Source organism: Bombina bombina, chromosome 3, assembly GCF_027579735.1.
Source record: "Bombina bombina isolate aBomBom1 chromosome 3, aBomBom1.pri, whole genome shotgun sequence".
Classification (NCBI taxonomy): domain Eukaryota; kingdom Metazoa; phylum Chordata; class Amphibia; order Anura; family Bombinatoridae; genus Bombina; species Bombina bombina.
The window spans coordinates 284,396,438-284,415,259 of record NC_069501.1 but is presented as its reverse complement, the minus strand read 5'-3'; the positions used below and the strand labels follow the sequence as shown (position 1 = coordinate 284,415,259).

The 18,822-nt window shown below is 35.9% G+C and overlaps 1 protein-coding gene across 8 annotated transcripts in view; it reads left to right on the top strand.

Annotated features, from left to right (window-relative positions):
* Positions 1-18,822, top strand: part of ELN (elastin) — a 103,241-nt gene that overhangs the window by 73,573 nt on the left and 10,846 nt on the right. For 6 of the 8 annotated variants that reach the window (XM_053706333.1, XM_053706332.1, XM_053706331.1 and 3 more), the window contains 12 exons: positions 1,960-1,992; positions 2,876-2,902; positions 5,485-5,529; positions 7,462-7,491; positions 9,326-9,358; positions 10,716-10,748; positions 10,888-11,022; positions 12,751-12,789; positions 13,056-13,217; positions 15,068-15,106; positions 16,677-16,784; positions 17,631-17,669. In XM_053706333.1, coding sequence (XP_053562308.1) covers positions 1,960-1,992; positions 2,876-2,902; positions 5,485-5,529; positions 7,462-7,491; positions 9,326-9,358; positions 10,716-10,748; positions 10,888-11,022; positions 12,751-12,789; positions 13,056-13,217; positions 15,068-15,106; positions 16,677-16,784; positions 17,631-17,669 — 723 coding nt within the window. The remainder of the gene's footprint in view (positions 1-1,959; positions 1,993-2,875; positions 2,903-5,484; positions 5,530-7,461; positions 7,492-9,325; positions 9,359-10,715; positions 10,749-10,887; positions 11,023-12,750; positions 12,790-13,055; positions 13,218-15,067; positions 15,107-16,676; positions 16,785-17,630; positions 17,670-18,822) is intronic. The other 2 variants (XM_053706334.1, XM_053706329.1) reach the window with 1 other exon arrangement.

Genomic DNA, 18,822 nt, shown 5'->3' with positions numbered 1-18,822 from the left:
AATAAAAAGCAGCTGTTAAAAGACAAGTATATTATAAGTGAAATGAAGTTCCACAAATAGATATACAAGTAAAAATGCGTGTGCAAGTGAAAACAGCGCTTAAAAAATTCTATTCTAAGCCAAATGACACACAGAACATTTGAGAATAACAGACATTTAAATTATAAATAAAAAGTCCACCTATGACTTTCTGAAGATGTATATCCCCTTACCAGAATCTACCTCAATCTGATGAGGTAAGTTGCCGCTCTGCAAGGGGTTAATAGGGTTCCAATGCTGGTGTATCTGATATGCTGGAAAGTGCCTTTTATAATTTCATCCACCTTTTGGAGTATGTAGTGACAGGATAGTTCACATCCAATTCTCTCCTCCAAAGATGTTCACATGCAACATCCACCTCTTGGAGTATGTAGATACAGACTGGTAAGGTAATCTCTGTTTTACAGGTTGATGAGATAATCTCTATGTTGATCCTCACAGGAAGGAGAGCCCATATAAAAGAGAGAAGGTCGCATATAGTGTAATAACGTTTTTATTGTATAAATACAAACATAACATATAGAGTGTCAACTCACATGTAATATCCTCAAACTATATGAGGTATGTTTCAAGCATAAAATTAGTCACTCACTCCATCTGGTATAGATGCGGTGGATGATATGTGGCAGGATTCACAAACCAATTCTGCGTTTACATGAACCAAATCTGCATATAGTGCAGTATAAAAGTAAAAGCACTACACAAGTAATGGATACCCAATAATAAAATTGTGTAAAGAAAAAGTAGCAAAGCCCTGACGCGTTTCAAAGGATAAAAAAATACATTCCTTCTTCCTCAGAGGGACGATATTACACTATATGCGACTTTCTCTCTTTCATATGGGCTCTCCTTCCTGTGAGGATCAACATAGAGATTATCTCATCAACCTGTAAAACAGAGATTACCTTACCAGTCTGTATCTACATACTCCAAGAGGTGGATGAAATTATAAAAGGCACTTTCCAGCATATCAGATACACCAGCATTGGAACCCTATTTACCCCTTGCAGAGCGGCAATTTACCTCATCAGATTGAGGTAGATTCTGGTAAGGGGATATACATCTTCAGAAAGTCATAGGTGGACTTTTTATTTATAATTTAAATGCCTGTTATTCTCATATGTTCTGTGTGTCATTTGGCTTAGAATAGAATTTTTTAAGCGCTGTTTTCACTTGCACACACACGCACACACACACACACACACACACACATATATATATATATATATATATATATATATATAGTACAGTATATATCAGCAACTAAGCCCTGCATTGTAAAAGATGTTTAAGATGTCATTTTGCATGCAAAATTTGCAATCAATTGACAAATACATTGGAAAGCTTAATTTTTATTGTTTATCTTATCTATTTTGCTGTAGCCATTTAGGGACAAATATAAATAAGCTCCTCTATTGAACAAACAATCACAATGCAGCTAAATCACAATACACTGAACAAGTATAGATACAAATTTCACACAATGCATTTCTGTGAAATTAATTCAAAATTTAAAGTTTATGCAGAAAATAAAACTATATCATGAAGAAAATGTGATGTTTTAACCCCTTAATCCTGTTGGAGGTCTGTCTAAATGCAGCCCCCAATCAGCAAGTGCTACCCAGGTGCTGAACCAAAAATGGGCCGGCTCCTAACCTTACATTGCTGCTTTTTTAAAATAAAGATAGCAAGAGAACAAAGAAACATTGATAATAGGAGTAAATTAGAAAATTGCTGAAAATCGCATGCTCTATCTGAACCATGAAAGAAAAAAATTGGGTTTTGTATCCCTTTAAGCATGATGGTTGGTGATATGCCTTTAGCTTTGATTGACTCTAGTAATAACCTTTTGCTATTCTCTAATCTCCCAAAATATGTTATGTTACACAATTAACCATTATTCTCTCACCTTGCCTTTAGGGGGTGTTGGAGCAGGTGGTCTACCCACAGGAGGTAGGTTATACAATTTATAATAAGCATTGATAAGAACATTATATTATACAAATAAATCAAACCCCTGTTTAAAGTTGTTTTTTTTATCTGCAAATTCTTTAATTAGACTTTTATATTATTGGCAACACCTCTTTTCTAAGGTGCTCTTTTTATTATAATTTATTATCACTTTGTTATTTTCAGAGCAATTTACCAATAAAAAAAATCTGTATTGTATGCCTAAGTCTTTTATAGATATTTTTTTTCTCATTGCATTTGTTTCTTTAAGGGGATGTTCCATAAGGTACACAGATGTGAATATTGTTTATAACATTGATAGACAAAAATGAAAGGAAGCATTAGCCATACAAATAGAACAATGACTTCAGCTTTATATCCCTCTCAACATATTAAAGGGACATTAAACCCAATTTTTTTCTTTCCTGATTCAGCTAGAAAATGCAATTTTAAACAACATTCCAATTTACTTCTATTATCTAATTTGCTTTATTCTATAGATATGCATTGTTGAAGAAATAGCAATACATAAGGGTGAGCCAATCACACGAGGCATTTATGTGCAGCCACTAATCAGCAGCTACTAAGCCTATCCTGATATGCTTTTCAGCAAAGCATATCAAGAGAATGAACCAAATTAGATAATAGAAGTAACTTAGAAGGTCATTAAAAATTGCACGCTCTTTCCAAATCATGAAAGAAAACATGTACGTTTCATGTCCCTTTACGTAATATACACAATTGGGTTCCTGCAGTTTAGCACCATATTATCTTCTGTGTTACTGTGATGTACAGTAAACGCCTACTAGAAATGTGACAGCTGTTCACAACATGAACTTGGTTTGAACACACTTTGGATAATTTTATAAACTTTTTTTGTTTGCAGTTGGAGCTGGAGGCTTGCCTGTTGGAGGTTTGTGTTTTTGACATTTATTTAAGATACTAATATTTAAAGGGACACTGAACCCAATATGTTTCATTCGGGATTCAGATAGAACCTGCAATTTTAAGCAACTTTCTAATTTACTCCTATTATCAAATTTCCTTGTTTCTCTTGGTATGTTTATTTGAAAAGCAAGAATGTAAGTTTAGATGCCAGCCCATTTTTGGTGAACAACCTGGGTTGTTCATGCTGATTGGTGGATAAATTCATCCACCAATAAACAAGTGCTTTCCAGGGTTCTAAACCAAAAATTGGCTTGCTCCTTAGCTTAGATGCCTTCTTTTTCAAATAAAGATAGCAAGAGTGCGAAGAAAAATTGATATTAGGAGTAAAATAGAAAGTTTCTTAAAATTGCATGCTCTATCTGAATCACAAAAGAAAAACAAATTTAGGTTCAGTGTCCCTTTAATACAGATTGAAGTTATGATGAAGTTTTTTTGCAGTGGATCAAGAAAATGAATTATATGGGTCCTGCTGCCACAGAAAACATCACTCATTTAACTGTATAAGCTTTACAGGGCTGGATTATAAATAGCATTTGATATTGTAGGTGCTGTTCTGTTTTCAGCACTAAATTTAAAAATGATGGTAAATACTATTGTGGCACCTTAAATAAAGGAAAAAAATGAAATACACTTTAACCCTTTGAGTGCTAAGCACTTTCCCACCTGGGTGCTAATATTTTCTAAGTTTTTTTTAAGTTTTTTTATTTTTTTTACAGACCCCCAACTTACACTATTGGAAAGGTTAGACAATTACCTTTCCAACAGTGGGTATTTGGAGTCTGTAGCTGCTTAGATGCCTGAGATACAGGCTTCTAAGCAGCATGCCCCCTCCTCCTATACTTAACATTGTTAAGTATAAATAAAGTTGTGCGGTGACGTCATAACGTCATTGCGTGTGACGTCACCACGCATCACGTGAAGCCCCGGCGATGCCTGTCACTCTACAGGCACGATCGCCGGGGTAGGAGCGGTTGGGAGCCCCCAGATCTCCCTCAAGGTGGGAGAGTGCTTATGATGGCTCTGAGCCGTCATTAGCACCAGAGTGAGAAACTCTGTGACGGCTCAGAGCAGTCATTAGCACTCAAAGGGTTAATATACATATGTAATATTAGCCATTCATATGTAATATTATGGTAATATTTCCTTATGATGGTCATGACTTTCAAATTGTATTTCTGCACACTTGGGAGACTTTCCACCAATAACAGGGCCTTTATATTTAGTGTAAAACAGGGCAAGGAACATTCTCACTGCTAGGTGCAAGTTGCCATTCATAAAATTACTGGACAATCTGTGACTAGGCATGATGGTCTGTGGGGTCACACAATGCCACCCCACCAAAACTCTACCGTAGACCACACTCTTTATTCTACCATTTGTATTTTTCACAACAAGGCAGACATTTTGCCCCTTGGCTGCCAGTAACATAACAATTAATAATAGTACCTTTTTGGTTGCCAGTTACATGTGTAAACAATAGAGAGTTGACCCTCTTAACTGCCCCTTACTGTTTTCTGAGGCATTATACACTTAATACTTATGGACTTTTTAAAACAAATGGACATTTAAGTGTCTTGCATTTTTGTGAAGATTTTACTAGACAGCCTGCTAAAATACTGGACTGTCCAGTTAAATACTGGGCACCTGACAACCTTTCTCACTGCATATCAAAGGCTGGAGTCTTATTTACTATACTTTTTATATATGGCATTAAATTGTGTCTATTGTGGCATATTTACAGTATTTTTCCAAATATGGGGTCCCACGCATTCTTAAAATCATGATTAGAATGAACAGATACTACACATAAGGAGGCGTAATACAATAGGTCTTGATATGACCAAGGAATCTAGAAAAGCAGTCATATCCATGCTTTTTAATGTTCACTTCACTTGGATCCAATAGCCATTGACTTTTGATTATAGACATTATCCTCATCATATCTGCGGAAGCTAAACATGTAAACTAGCTTGAAAATAGTCATGCAAGGATTATAACTAGATAAATAAAAGTAAAGCCACACTTTTTACATTCAGCTTTAACTTCTATTTAATTAAATAAAAAATGCTGCTATGATTGAAATGAAATGACTCATGGAAATACTAGATTTGGAATATCTCACTACTGTCACTGAGAAGCATTTTACCAGGCCATAATCCGTTAATATAACCTATCAATCAATGTTTATTTAGTTTTAATTAAAGGAATATGTTACCCAAAAATGTTCTTTTATGATGCAGACAGAACACACAATTTTAAAAAAAGTTTTCAATTTACTATTTTCTCATTTAATTCGTTCCCATGGTATTAGAGCTACTATCCAGTGCTCTTGCAAATGGAAAACATCGCTGTAATATAGTGCTCTAGACATGTGCACAAGAGTTATCATATAAAATTCCTTAGCTGTGCATGGACCTGTCACATAGTGCTAAAAAATGGCAAATAAGCCTTTGAAATCTTATGTATATAGTCATGAAGCCCAAATAAAGATTAAGTAGATAAGGACATTCTAAAGATTTATACACTATTATGTGGTTCTTGTTTCAGGTGTTGGAGCTGGAGGTTTAGGATCCAAGCCCCCTAAACCAGGAGGTGAGCAGTCATCCTACTATAATTTATCAAAAACACAATTCTTTTTTCTAGTGCATATACTTAATTTCCCATAGTGCAGCTATTCTAGACTTCTTGAAATTTGCTTAGCTTACTCTTCAATGTCTCTTTCACTGTCTTTCCCTACTCCTTTCCACCCAAAGAGATCCAAGATGGAGTAGGGACATATATGGTGACTGTCAAATTATCTACTTCTTTCTGCTTCTAACTGAAGGTTCAGCGACATGATCCTTTTTCTTGCTGTGAGTTGCTGCATGTAATCTTTGAGTCCTTGGTACAATGAGTGGTATATTTATTCTGTTTCTCACTGTTACATTCTGCGCTTCTTCTCTCCGCCTGGTGTGAGGTGTAGCATGCTGTTTATTTCTCATTAATTTGAAGTAGAATATTCTGATTCTCTTCCTTGGGGCCTGATATTCAAAACCTTGTCAGGCGAGATATTCTAAGCAGTCAAGTTAGCACGGTAAAGCCCTTAAAAATAAATTGAAATTTTATCTTTGAGACATGTTTTTTTTTGCTGTGTAGTGTTCTGTATGTGAAACAGAGACTCCTACATTGCAATACAATGTTTAAAAAATATCCCAAAGATTTTGTGTGATTTTTCTCCATGCCGGTGAGGTTTTGAATATCAAGTGCCCAGTGTTAAAGTGACTGTAAAGTCAAAACTAAACTAAATGAATTGGATAGATGGTGAAATTGTAAACAATTTTACAATTTACTTCTGTTATCAATTATACTTAGTTCTCTTGGTAACCTTTGTTAAAGAGTAATCCTCAATGAGCTCAGGAGCGTGCACCTGTCTTAGTTATAGTCATATTTGCAAACACTGTTGCTATAGACTTGTAAAGACACCTGCATGCTCCTAAGCTCCTATCAGCCTACCTAGGTTTACTCTTTGACAAAGGATACCAAGAGAACAAAGAAAAAATGTTAACATAAGTAAATGTGAAAGTTGTTTAAAAGTGCACGTTCTATCTGAACCATGAAAGTTTAATTTTGATTTTGCTGCTCCTTTTAGTGCAGCATATTAGCTTAACTTTAGTGTGCCGTGTGGCATAGATAATGTGCAAAACTCAGCTCTTCAATTATTATTAATACTTAAATGGGAACATTTAGTTATGGAAGTTCCTCCTCTGCCGTGGATTCAGTCACATTTTGTTGCTTTTGTGGCCAGTCACAATATACAATATATATACAGTTGGTGTTAGAGTTGGAGGTAAATACACAAAGCTTATGATTTGATATATATTATTATTTTAGTGTAGTATTGCAGGATATTCTTTATGGTATCTAGCAGCGGGGGGAAAAAACATGTGAAAGTTACTTGAAATATGTTATGCTGCAAAAACATCTTGATTCACCTCTGACTCTGTAAGGCAAACCTTGCTCAGGTACCACCTAACGAAGCCACGTTTTTCAAATCACTTAATGAAGATGTTTTAAACCCTGACATTTGTAAAGAGCTCTAGCAGCTGATGCTTGTTGTAGCCTTAAAAATTGCTTTGTAAAAACAGGATTCTTGAAGTATGGTGATGCATCTAACACCAATGAGTAGAACTAGAATATTGATATGATGAGGCAGAATACGCTCACTGCTTTGTGTTATGTGTAACATATTGCTTTGTCTAACTTCATAAAAGGTGCAATAATCTGGCATCATGAAAACAGATCTTCATTCAATGTTTTAATATTTAAGTCTATTGGGGTAGAGGGAACCATGATATAAGTAACTTTAACTGGAATATAAGGCAACAGGGAAAGCACAAAGCATGGACATATATTACTCCTCTAATACCATATATGTATGCTTAGGATTCTTCTCCATTTCTTACCATTTCAGGTGTAGCACTCACTTATTGATGTCTGTAAAACAAGCTAGAAATTCATTGAATCAATGTCACTTTTTTCCCACAGTTGGCGTAGGAGCCGGTGGACTGCCAGGAGGTGAGTCTATAGATTAGCCAAGCATTTTGGATCACATATAGCTGTAGAAGCTTAAAAAAAGTTCTTTATGATAAGGGTAATACATTCACGTGCATCCCACTTCAGCGTACCAACACATTGCAACTCCTGCGCAGGAAACATCTGCTGAGTGAGATAGTAGCGGCATATGCAAGTAGTCACCAGTCATTGGCCATGTCCTCCTCTAAAGGTGTAATGTGTTGCAGCTCCAGAGTGGTACTTTTGCTATATGTTTAATCCATCCACAGGGGTAAAAAACACTTAAAGGATGATCACAATCTTCCACTTGTTTATGGTAGATAATGATTTCTGAACTTCTGCAGCATTGCCAGTATTTTTTTTTCCAGTTATCACAATCCCAAAATACTTATGTGTTAATACCTCTCAATCATGAAAATCCAACCAGTTTCGGAATACAAAAATGCAATGTGCATAATTAACAACAAACAAAATAGCAAATGTATGGGTTTAGCGACTACAACACAGGTGAAAGGACCTGTATGTTAATTAATCGTTTTGTTATAGTGTGTAGTGTAATAGGTGATGTGTGCAATTAACCTGTTCTGTTACAAAATCATAGTGATATGTGGGTATGTCTCTTTAAGAGTTTTGAACAGGGTTATTATTGGCATTGTGGGCATGTGTGTTTGTTGGGTTATCAATATTGCTAATTTTAATTAGTGTAAAAGTGATTATTATTACTTTTGTAACTGTGATTGAGTAGGAAGCATTTATAATTGTTTTATAGGGTTGCTTCCTAACATCATCCAAAATAATAATTTGAAAAGCAGTAGTATTACATAATCAACAAATTCATAATAGAAAGACAATGTAAAAACAATCTGAATTTCAAATTAGTACTAGGTTCTTTCTGACAAAAAATACAGCTAGTTCAATTCTTCTTCCTGCATCATGTGACAGCCATCAGACAATCACAAAATACATATATACTTTAAATTCTAGCACATGCTCAGCAGGAGTTGGTGCAGCAGAAAGTATGCATATAAAAAGCTTGTGCAAATGTTTATAATGGAAGTGAATTGGAAAGTTGTTTACAATTGTGTGCTCTATCTGAATTATGAAAGTTTAAATTTGATTTTAGTGCTCCTTAAAAGTTTAGTAAATTGCTTTCTTTCTCTTTATCTAACCAATCATTGATTTTTTTTAAGTCAGTTAGGCAGAAGACCCCATCTATTTATAGCCCTCTTTATTTTATATTTTGAAAAGTGTTTCTTCTACCTCTCACACATTCTAACACATATGGTAATATAAATACAGTATTCACAACTGATATAACTTCACAATAAAATACATTAGTGGTTATTAACTATAAACTCACAGAGTAATCTGCTGTTAGACTCTCTTTCTCTCTGCTGTTCAGTCCTGTCTCTGCTTTTCAACTCTCTATCTAATATATATATATAGGTTAAACACAAAGATGTGCAGGGTCACTAGTGCTAAAATTAAAAGTTCTAATAATTAGTGAATGCACTTTTTATACTACAAAGACAATATTAATGGAAGATAAAAAATGGATGGGCAACTGTATTAAAGAAAAAATAGATAAATAAATGTGAATATATTATGTCCCTTTAAGCCATGTTTGCTGCCGCACATTTGAATTTCAGACATTTAAATCAGCAACTGTGGTACAGGCCATAGATCAACCAATAGTATCTTACTGCTGAGTATTGATATTACTAATTTAAGTAGTACCTCTTTGAGAATGACCAAATGTAGCTGTATCCAAGCAATGCTTTTGATCTAACTCATCTTAACATTTCTTTATGGTATGTTGTCTTTATTTGATCTGTAGGTGGCATTGGTGGTGGAGGATTGCCCGCTGGAGGTATGTATTGGTCTAATGCAGAGTACATGCAAATCTTACATGCAATAAATGATACAATTAGTCATGTCATTTTGTGATGATAATTTAGCAAAGGGCGTTTTAAAAAGTGGCTGCATTAAGCATTAACATTAACCAATGAATTAAAGGGACATGTAACCCCATTTTTTCATTCATTATTTAGATAGAGCATACAATTTTAAACAACTTTTCATATATTATAACATTTTCTTCATTTTTTTTGCATCCTTTGTTGAAAAGCGGGAAAGTAAGCTCAGGAGCGTGCACGTATCTGTAAGACTATTTGGCAGCAGTTTTTAAAAAAATTTATACATTTGCAAGAGCACTAGATGGCAGCACTTTTTCCTGACATGTAGTGTTCCAGATATGTGCACGCTGCCTACCTAAGTATCTCTTCAACAAAGAATACCATGAGAACTAAGCAAATTTGATAATAGAAGTAAATTGGACACTTATTTAAAATGGATGCTCTATCTGACTAACAAAAGACAATTTTCTTAATCATCCTTTAATGTATCAGTAACCAACTTACTTAGGCTTAGATATAATATACAAATTGCAATTTTACATTTATGCATTTGTCAGTACTTTTCATGGGATAATACAGACAGTCTTGTATAATGTATACATAAATAAACCTAGAAAAATATAACCTGAAGAACCCTACAGATTGCATTGGTTTCCAGAATACATACAAAATGGGTTTATAGCAGTGTAATATTGAGATTCAAGCATAGACAATGTTCAGTTTGTCGTTAAAGGGACACTAAACTTACATTTTTTTCTTTCATGATTCAGACAGAGCATGCAATTTTAAGCAACTTTCTAATTTACTCCTATTATCAATTTTTATTCGTTCTCTTCCAATCTTTATTTAAAAAGCAGAAATGTGATGCATAGGAGACGACCATTTTTGGTTAAGAATCTGGGTTATGCTTGCTTATTGGTGGGTAAATGTAAGCCTCCAATAAGCAAGCGCTATCCATGGTGCTGAACCTATAATGGGCTGGCTTCTAAGATTTACATTGCTGCTTTTAAAAATAAAGATAGCAAGAGAACGAAGAAAAAATGATAATAGGAGTAAATTAGAAAGTTGCTTAAAATTTCATGCTCTTTCTGAATCACCAAAGAAAAAAAAATTGGGTTCATTGTCCCTTTAAGAACCAAATACATTAAAAACTATTACTATTTCAGGTCAACAATTCATTGCATTTTTGTTATTTTCTGTGCATAAAAATAATTATTATAATTTGCATATTCTTATACACCTTTTTGTGTTCATACCATTTATAAATGCATTAATAATCTATCAATTTTTTTGTTTTTGCTTTAAAATAAGGACTTTACCCAGGAGGAAAACCACCTAAACCAGGTAGGCATTGATAGGTAGATAATTTATTTATGTGTAGATTGCGGGATCATTTGTTATGATACTACTGCGTGCTAGTGCTTTGTAAAAAACAACAACAACAAAACGCTTTAACCACCATTGTTAATAATTCTGCCATCAGGTTATGGGCAAGGAGCCGGAGCTGGTTTGGGAACAGGAGCTGGATTGGTGCCCGGAGGTGGTTTGGGAACAGGCGCTGGTTTGGTGCCAGGAGTTGGTGGTGGATTTGTACCAGGAGCAGGAATTGGAACTGGAGGTGAGATCCTAAATAGTAACAAATTATGAAGGAATAGAGATAAAGAGCTGTGTTACTCAACATGGCCTATTCCAATGCATTAGAAGAGCTGTGTTACTTTACATGGATTATTCCAATGCATTAGAAGAGCTGTGTTACTCTACATGGCCTATTCCAATGCATTAGAAGAGCTGTGTTACTTTACATGGATTATTCCAATGCATTAGAAGAGCTGTGTTACTCTACATGGCCTATTCCAATGCATTAGAAGAGCTGTGTTACTTTACATGGATTATTCCAATGCATTAGAAGAGCTGTGTTACTCTACATGGCCTATTCCAGTGCATTAGAAGAGCTGTGTTACTCTACATGGCCTATTCCAATGCATTAGAAGAGCTGTGTTACTCTACATGGCCTATTCCAATGCATTAGAAGAGCTGTGTTACTCTACATGGCCTATTCCAATGCATTAGAAAAGCTGTGTTACTCTACATGGCCTATTCCAATGCATTAGAGAGCTGTGTTAGAGGTTTTTGCAGGTTTTCCTGAGGCAATTCCTGTCTATGTAACTTTTTTTTCACTTTGTACTGCTAAAATATTTAGAAATGTTGTGTTGCCAACTCTCGGGAACAACTATCTAACAAATCGTAAATAAACGTTCTATACAGGTTTTCACTATTGGATCTAATCTAATTTAACAGCCAGAAATACATGGGATAAATTTGCTTTTCATTCCTTTTAAATAGTTACACGTTTTGTACATACTCAGTTTATGTGTTAATAAAAACACATGGTTTAATATTATAAAGTTAAAAATATAGCTCATATCACACTTTTTAAACTGTGAAATTGTACATAAAATAAACTTATCTGAATGTTCATTTATAATTGCAATAAAGTCTCTGGATATTTAAAAGAAATGTTGCACAATAGTATAAAGTTATTAAAGGGACAGTTTACGCCATTTTCTCCTCTTTAACATGTTCCCAATGATATATTTTACCCTTCAGTGTATAAAATTGTTTACAAATTTCCTTTATCTTTATTTTCTCAGTTTAAATAGTTGTTTTCCCTGTTGAAACCACCACCTACTCATAAAGGGACATTATACACTAGATTTTTCTTTTAATAAATGTTTTATAGATTATCCATTTATATAGCCCATACAGGTTTTTTTTTTTTTAAATGTATAGTTTTGCTTATTTTAAATAACATTACTCTGATTTTCAGACTCCTAACCAAGCCCCAAAGTTTTAGGAGAATACTGATGTATACCTACTCCAGCTTGCACCTGTTTATGTAAAGGGTCTTTTCATATGCAAAGGAACAGGGAGGGGGGGGGGGGTGTCTGCTTTTTCCCACTTGCAGTGGGTGTTCCACATACCTTTTTAACAGAGCTAAACTGGAAGCTTCTAAGTAAGTTTTTAAACGGTTTACACTGGATTTTTAGATTAGTATCTGTGCATATTATTCTTTATAGTAGTGTCTTTTACATGCAGTTAAATGAAAATTGGTGTATACTGTCCCTTTAAGATTTAAGTTCTTCAGTAATGGCTACTGAAAAGCTATGTAAACAAATCAACCTCCTAGTGGAGGGTGGGAGAGAAAGCCCAGCCCTTAGTAAAGAGTTTTCCTGAATCAGCTTTAAATACAATGACTTCAGACTATTTGCCTGATAAAACAGCCCCTTTAATTGCATGCTACCATGAACACACAAGATAAAGGTATACTATTTTTTTTTATTTCCAGGTATCTATCCAGGAGCAGGTGGCAAACCACCAAAGCCAGGTAAAAATAAACTGCACTATAAAGAAAACACTGTAAGATCATCTGTATGATAATAGTTATCTGTTTCCATTGTTTGCATTTCAATAACTTTGTATTAATTTATTAATAATACAGAATACAATGCCATGGTTTATACACATATCCTATATCACCCTATTTGACTGTGAGAGCAATACCAGTGTTTACTGATGAGAGGTTGTGCTACGCAGAAATTACTTTTAATAAACATTATACACCAATTTATCTGGATGTGTGAATCTTTGTAGGTTATGGGACTGGAACTGGATTAGTACCTGGTGGTGTAAGACCGGGAGTGGGAACCGGAGCTGGATTGCAACCTGGTGTAGGAGCTGGATTTCAGCCCGGTGTTGGAGCTGGATTACAACCTGGTGTAGGGGGTGGATTACAACCTGGTGTAGGTGCTGGAGGTGAGATTTTACTAGTGAAATACGTATATTCAAAAAATGCAACACTGCTTAGATTCCAGCCTATTTTTAAAGACCAGGCAAAGTCAAACAATTTAATATTACATTTTTTTAAATGTGGCTTTTAATTTTTTTACTTAGCGTAGATTACGAGTGGAGAGAAAAAATTGGTATTTCGCAATCGCAATATTTGCACTCCAATTTTGCAATACCGGTGCGCGCAAATGTGCGTTGGTATCACAAGTTGAGTGCAATGTGAATGCAACCTCGTGTTTGCATTACATGGAAGCTTTGTGCTCACAAGAGTGCGCTTTCATAGGTTCCAATGGGAGCCTCGTTCTGATGTTGATGGACACGGCACAAAACCTAGCGCAGCAAAAGTGTGTAAGTCGCACTGTGTTGGGCAGCAAAGTGTAAATATATATGTATATGAATATATGTGTTTATTTGTGTATACCCACAAATTAACACACAAATATATATGTATATATATTTACAGTTTTAACACAGTCCCCATAGACTGCAATGTAAAGGCATTTTAACCCCTTTAACTGCTTTGTGAAGTTATTTAATTAAAAAGAAATGCTCTTTTAAAAAAAAAAAAAAAAAAAAAGGAATACTACACTTTATTTTTGGGGCAATTGGGGGACATGTATTTCATTAACCAGAGGTCTGAAGTCTAGCGCAAAGTGCTACAGCAAGCTCGTGGTAGCAATAACCAGCCACTCGTAATGGCTGGTTATTTAACGGGCGCCTATCTTTAAGGATGCCTTTAAGGATAAACATGTTTGGTTTAATTCTTAGTTAATGGCAAAAATAAATAATGTTACAATCAGAGTGTGATTAGGAAAACAAGGCTGCTTAAAGGCACATGAAACACAATTTTCTTGTTTAATCATTCAGATAGAGGGGCATATCTATCAAGCTTCGTATGGAGTTTGACGCCCCCTGTTTCTAGCGAGCCTTCAGACTCGCCAGAAACACAAGTTATGGAGCAGCGGTCTCAAGACCGCTGCTACATAACCTGTCCGCCTGCTCTGCGGAGGCGGACAGAGATCGCCACAATTCAACCCGATGGAATACGATCGGGTTGATTGACACCCCCCCTGCTGGCGGCCGATTGGCTGCGAATCTGCAGGGGGCGGCGTTGCACCAGCAGCTCACAAGAGCTGCTGGTGTAACGCTGAATACGGAGAACGTATTGTTCTCCGCATTCAGCGAGGTCTATCGGACCTAATCCGCACTGTCGGATCAGGTCCGACAGACCTTTGTTAAATAGGCCTCAGAGTGTAAAATTTAAAAAAAAATCAGATTGGTACATGCGGTAAAATGATAAATAAACATGTTTTATCCCATTTTAACTAAAATTCCAAAGAACAAAAACATAAATATGTTTCATTATATTTTAAATTTAAATATTAATTTTCTGAAACAAATATTAACACCTATCTATCTATCTATCTATCTATCTATCTATCTATCTATCATCTATCTATCTATCTATCTACCACCCAAAGGCTCAACCAGAGCAAACTGTGTAATCTTGGAAACTCATTGTAACAGCCATTAATAAATAATTTAGTAGAACACAATGTCCCTAACTTATTTATAATGTTTAAATATTTATAGCATTAAAGTATTGCATGCCGGGATCAAATAGGTCACTATAAAAACTTCCAGAACACAAGGATATATCCATAATGATAAAAAACAAATAAAAAGACACATGCTCCATAATTATATTCACTTATTTGATGCCCACTAAGGAAGGCTTTTGCAAATTCATGTTCTTCTTATTTTTCTTAAAAATAAAAAAAATGACAGTGATGAAATATGTACTCATTTCATTATAGGCTTGTACCCAGGAGCTGGAGGCAAACCACCTAAACCAGGTTAGTGTGGAATATTGTCTGGTGGTCTCTAAATACGTTAGGAGATATGTGAATTGACAGTGAAATAACAGTTATTAGTAGTTTACTAATGTTGACTGAAAAATATGATAGTTTAGTAATGTTGGCTATAAAGAATAGGAACAGGCAAATGCATACTGCAAGTGGGTACTAGTGTAGGGAAGGTTTGCTACAACAATTATTTGTTGGGTTCTGAAAGCAATGGTTGGAAGAATAGAAGTCATGGCTACATTAGGTGGTAATATAGAAGTACTGCTTATAAGGGGTAGTAGTGCACAAGTGCTGGTTACAATGGCTGGCAGTGTTGTAGTGCTGACTACCAGTGCTAGTTTAAGAATGCATGCTACAATAGGTGGTAATATAGAAGTACTGCTTATAAGGGGTGGCAGTGCACAAGTGCTGGCTAAAATGAATGGTAGTGCTGACTACCAGTGCTAGTGTAAGCATGCACGCTACAATTGGTGGTGGTTTAGGATTGATAACTATGATAGGTCTCAGTGTATGTGTGCTGGCTACAATGGGTAGCAGTCTAAGAGTGCTGGTTACAATGGGTAGTAATTTAAGAGTGCAGGCTACAATGAGTAGTAGTCTAAGAGTGCAGGCTACAATGAGTAGTAGTCTATGAGTTTATGCTACAATATGTAGTAGTCTCAGTGCTGGCTACAATGGATGGTACTATATTAATGTTGGCTACAATGGATGGTACTGTATTAGTGTTGACCACAATGGATGGTAATGCAGGTGTACTGGTTACAGTGGTAATGTGGAAGAGCTTGTTGTAATGGGTGGTAATATATTACCTATGGTTACAATGGGTAACATTACATGAGTGTTAGGATGGGTGTCAGAATATAGTCATAGAAAAATACTTGGCATTCCAGTATACATCTAAGAAGCAAGCTTAACTGTTTTTCTTGTTCACACACAAGTGCACTTTATGGACTTTTTATGGAAATCACAATTTCTGACATTTATTTTTTATCCATAAAGGGCTAGATTATGAGTGTAGCTCAAAATTGCCCTTTCGCGAGTGTGATATGTGCACTCCAGCGTGTGCAACTGTGCACTGGTATTTGAAATCCAGCGCAATGCAAATGCAAGCTTGTGTTCGCATTGCATGGAAGCTTTGCGCTCAATAGAGCGCACTTTCATAGGCTCCAATGGGAGCCTTGTTCTAATGCCCTGAGACACGGCATGAGTACCTAGCGCAGCAAAAGGAAATATATATGTATATGAATATATTCACATAATAACACATAAATATATTTGTATCTAAGCATATACATATATATTTTCTGAGAACACACACTGAGGCATAGATAGATGCATAGGGAGGGATTTGTCTGAATTGAGCGAATAGTTACATCATTCTTCAACACTGTGAAGGAAAATCCTTTAGGCACTATAGTAAATTGCTCCTATAAATCTGGTCCTGTGTTTGTAAAATGCATAACATGTATTGTTTTCATATTTATTTTATTTATATAAAAAAAATTGTCTTCTGATGCTAATTTTAGGGGCAGCCAAACTAATTTGTAACACTTCTGCTAAGGTTATGGAACAGGTGCTGGTTTGGGAACTGGAGCTGGATTGGTGCCAGGAGGAGCTGGTTTGCAACCAGGTGGTGGATTAGTACCTGGAGCAGGAATTGGAACTGGAGGTAAGAGTCTATATAGTAACAAATGAAAGGATATAAATGCTTATATGGTGGCTAAATGCCCAATGTATATGGCTGTGTTAAAAATATTATGGAGTCTATTAAAATTTATTACTAATATTACAAGTTAAAGGGACAGTACACACTCATTTTCATATAACTGCATGTAATAGACACTACTATAAAGAATAAGATGCACAGATACTGATATAAAAATCCAGTAAAAAACTGTTTAAAAACTTACCTAGAAGCTCTCAGTTTGGCTCTGTTGAAAAGGTAGCAGGAAAGCCCACTGCAAGTGGGAAATAAGACACTCCCCCCTCCCCTTCATTTGCATATGAAAAGACCCTTTACACAAACAGGAGCAAGCTGGAGAAGGTAGCTGACGGTATTCACATAAAACTTTGGGGCTTGGTTAGGAGTCTGAAAATCAGAGCAATGTTATTTAAAAATAAGCAGAACTATACATTTAAAAAAAAAACCTTTATGGGCTATATAAATAGATCAAAGCATTTCTGCAAAGAAAAAATGAGTGTATAATGTCCCTTTAAGAATGTAGCTGGAGCTTAAGGTGAGGTTGTAAATAACAAAATATAATAGTGTTCAATGTTTTAATGTTTTATGGTATAGTGTATTCCTTTATATGGAATATTTCTATTGCGGGACATCTCTGCTGTTAGTCGCAGATTTCCATGGTAGACTCGTCCTACTGTAGTAGCTCACATATACCAGTCATTCAGGATCCCTGGTTCTTTGTTCTCTTTTACACACTTTGATATTCTAAGACCCATAATTGTTTCCTATTATATTAAAAATCTTTTAAAAATATATATATATACTTTTTTATAGGCCAGTACCCTGGAGCTGGAGGAAAACCACCTAAACCAGGTAAGCAAAGAGTATGCACAAGTAAATCTTTCTATATAACACCATAAGTGATAAAGCAGTAGTATCTGAATACAATTTCTGTACCACTAAAATGCTAGGAGATGCTGGAGTAGCACAAAACTATTGGGTACAGTGGGTGACACCATAGCTGTGCTAGGGAGAGTGAAAAGAGTTAAATGTGATGGCATCAATATATGTTTTTTCTGTCTGTTAAAAAGAAATCAACAATGAGAGTTCTTTCAGAGGTGTTTAAAACAATCTGTTTTTATAAAGACTTTGAGGCTAGTGCCAGAAACAAGTTGTAAACAAGACCAAACTAAGGTACAAGTCAAAAGGCATAGCTCTAAGCTTGGATGGTCAGACATAGGCCTTCATTTATCAAGCTGCGTTGGAAGCAGCGGTCTTCAGCCTGCAGCTTCATAACCAGTATGCCAGCGATTAGCTGGCAGATTAAATCACCCCGGGTATGTTCTCCCCAGGGTGATTGACAACCCCTACTCACACGCCTTGTGCAACATTAAATACGGACAGCATATTGCTGCAATACGCTGCTCGCATTTTGCAATCCAGAGTGGACAGGTTGGCGTGAGCGAACACTGCAGTGGCGTCACTAGGGTTGGTGTCACCCGGTGCGGTAAGTTATGGTGTCACCCCCCCCCCAGAAAGCAGACACACACAAAAACACAGGCACACACACATACAAACACCCAGACACACTTAAAAACATACTCAGATGCACACACAAACACTCGGAAACACACTCAGACACACACACACAAAAACTCAGACACACACTTACAAAATATGTAAACTGCACTGCATTCATTATGAAGCTCATGCCTAGAGCTGCTCCCTGGCTCAGCAGAGCATCAAATGAAAGATAAACAGAGCACTCTAAAAATAAATCACTAAAGAAAAGGTTTAGGCACAAACTATGAAAATTCTTCTCTCTGACTCTGTTCCAAGTCTGTCAGTGCACAGCCCGGGCCGCGTGCCTACCGCTTCTTATGGCCAATCACCTCTGCACTCTGCCCACCCCCATACCCCCGCCCGCCCTCCTACCTGTTCAGTGTGCACTTAGTGTACCGTAACCGTAATGGTCTGGTGGGCATCATACGTGGCTCCTTCACTTTAAAGACAGTGTCAAACAGTC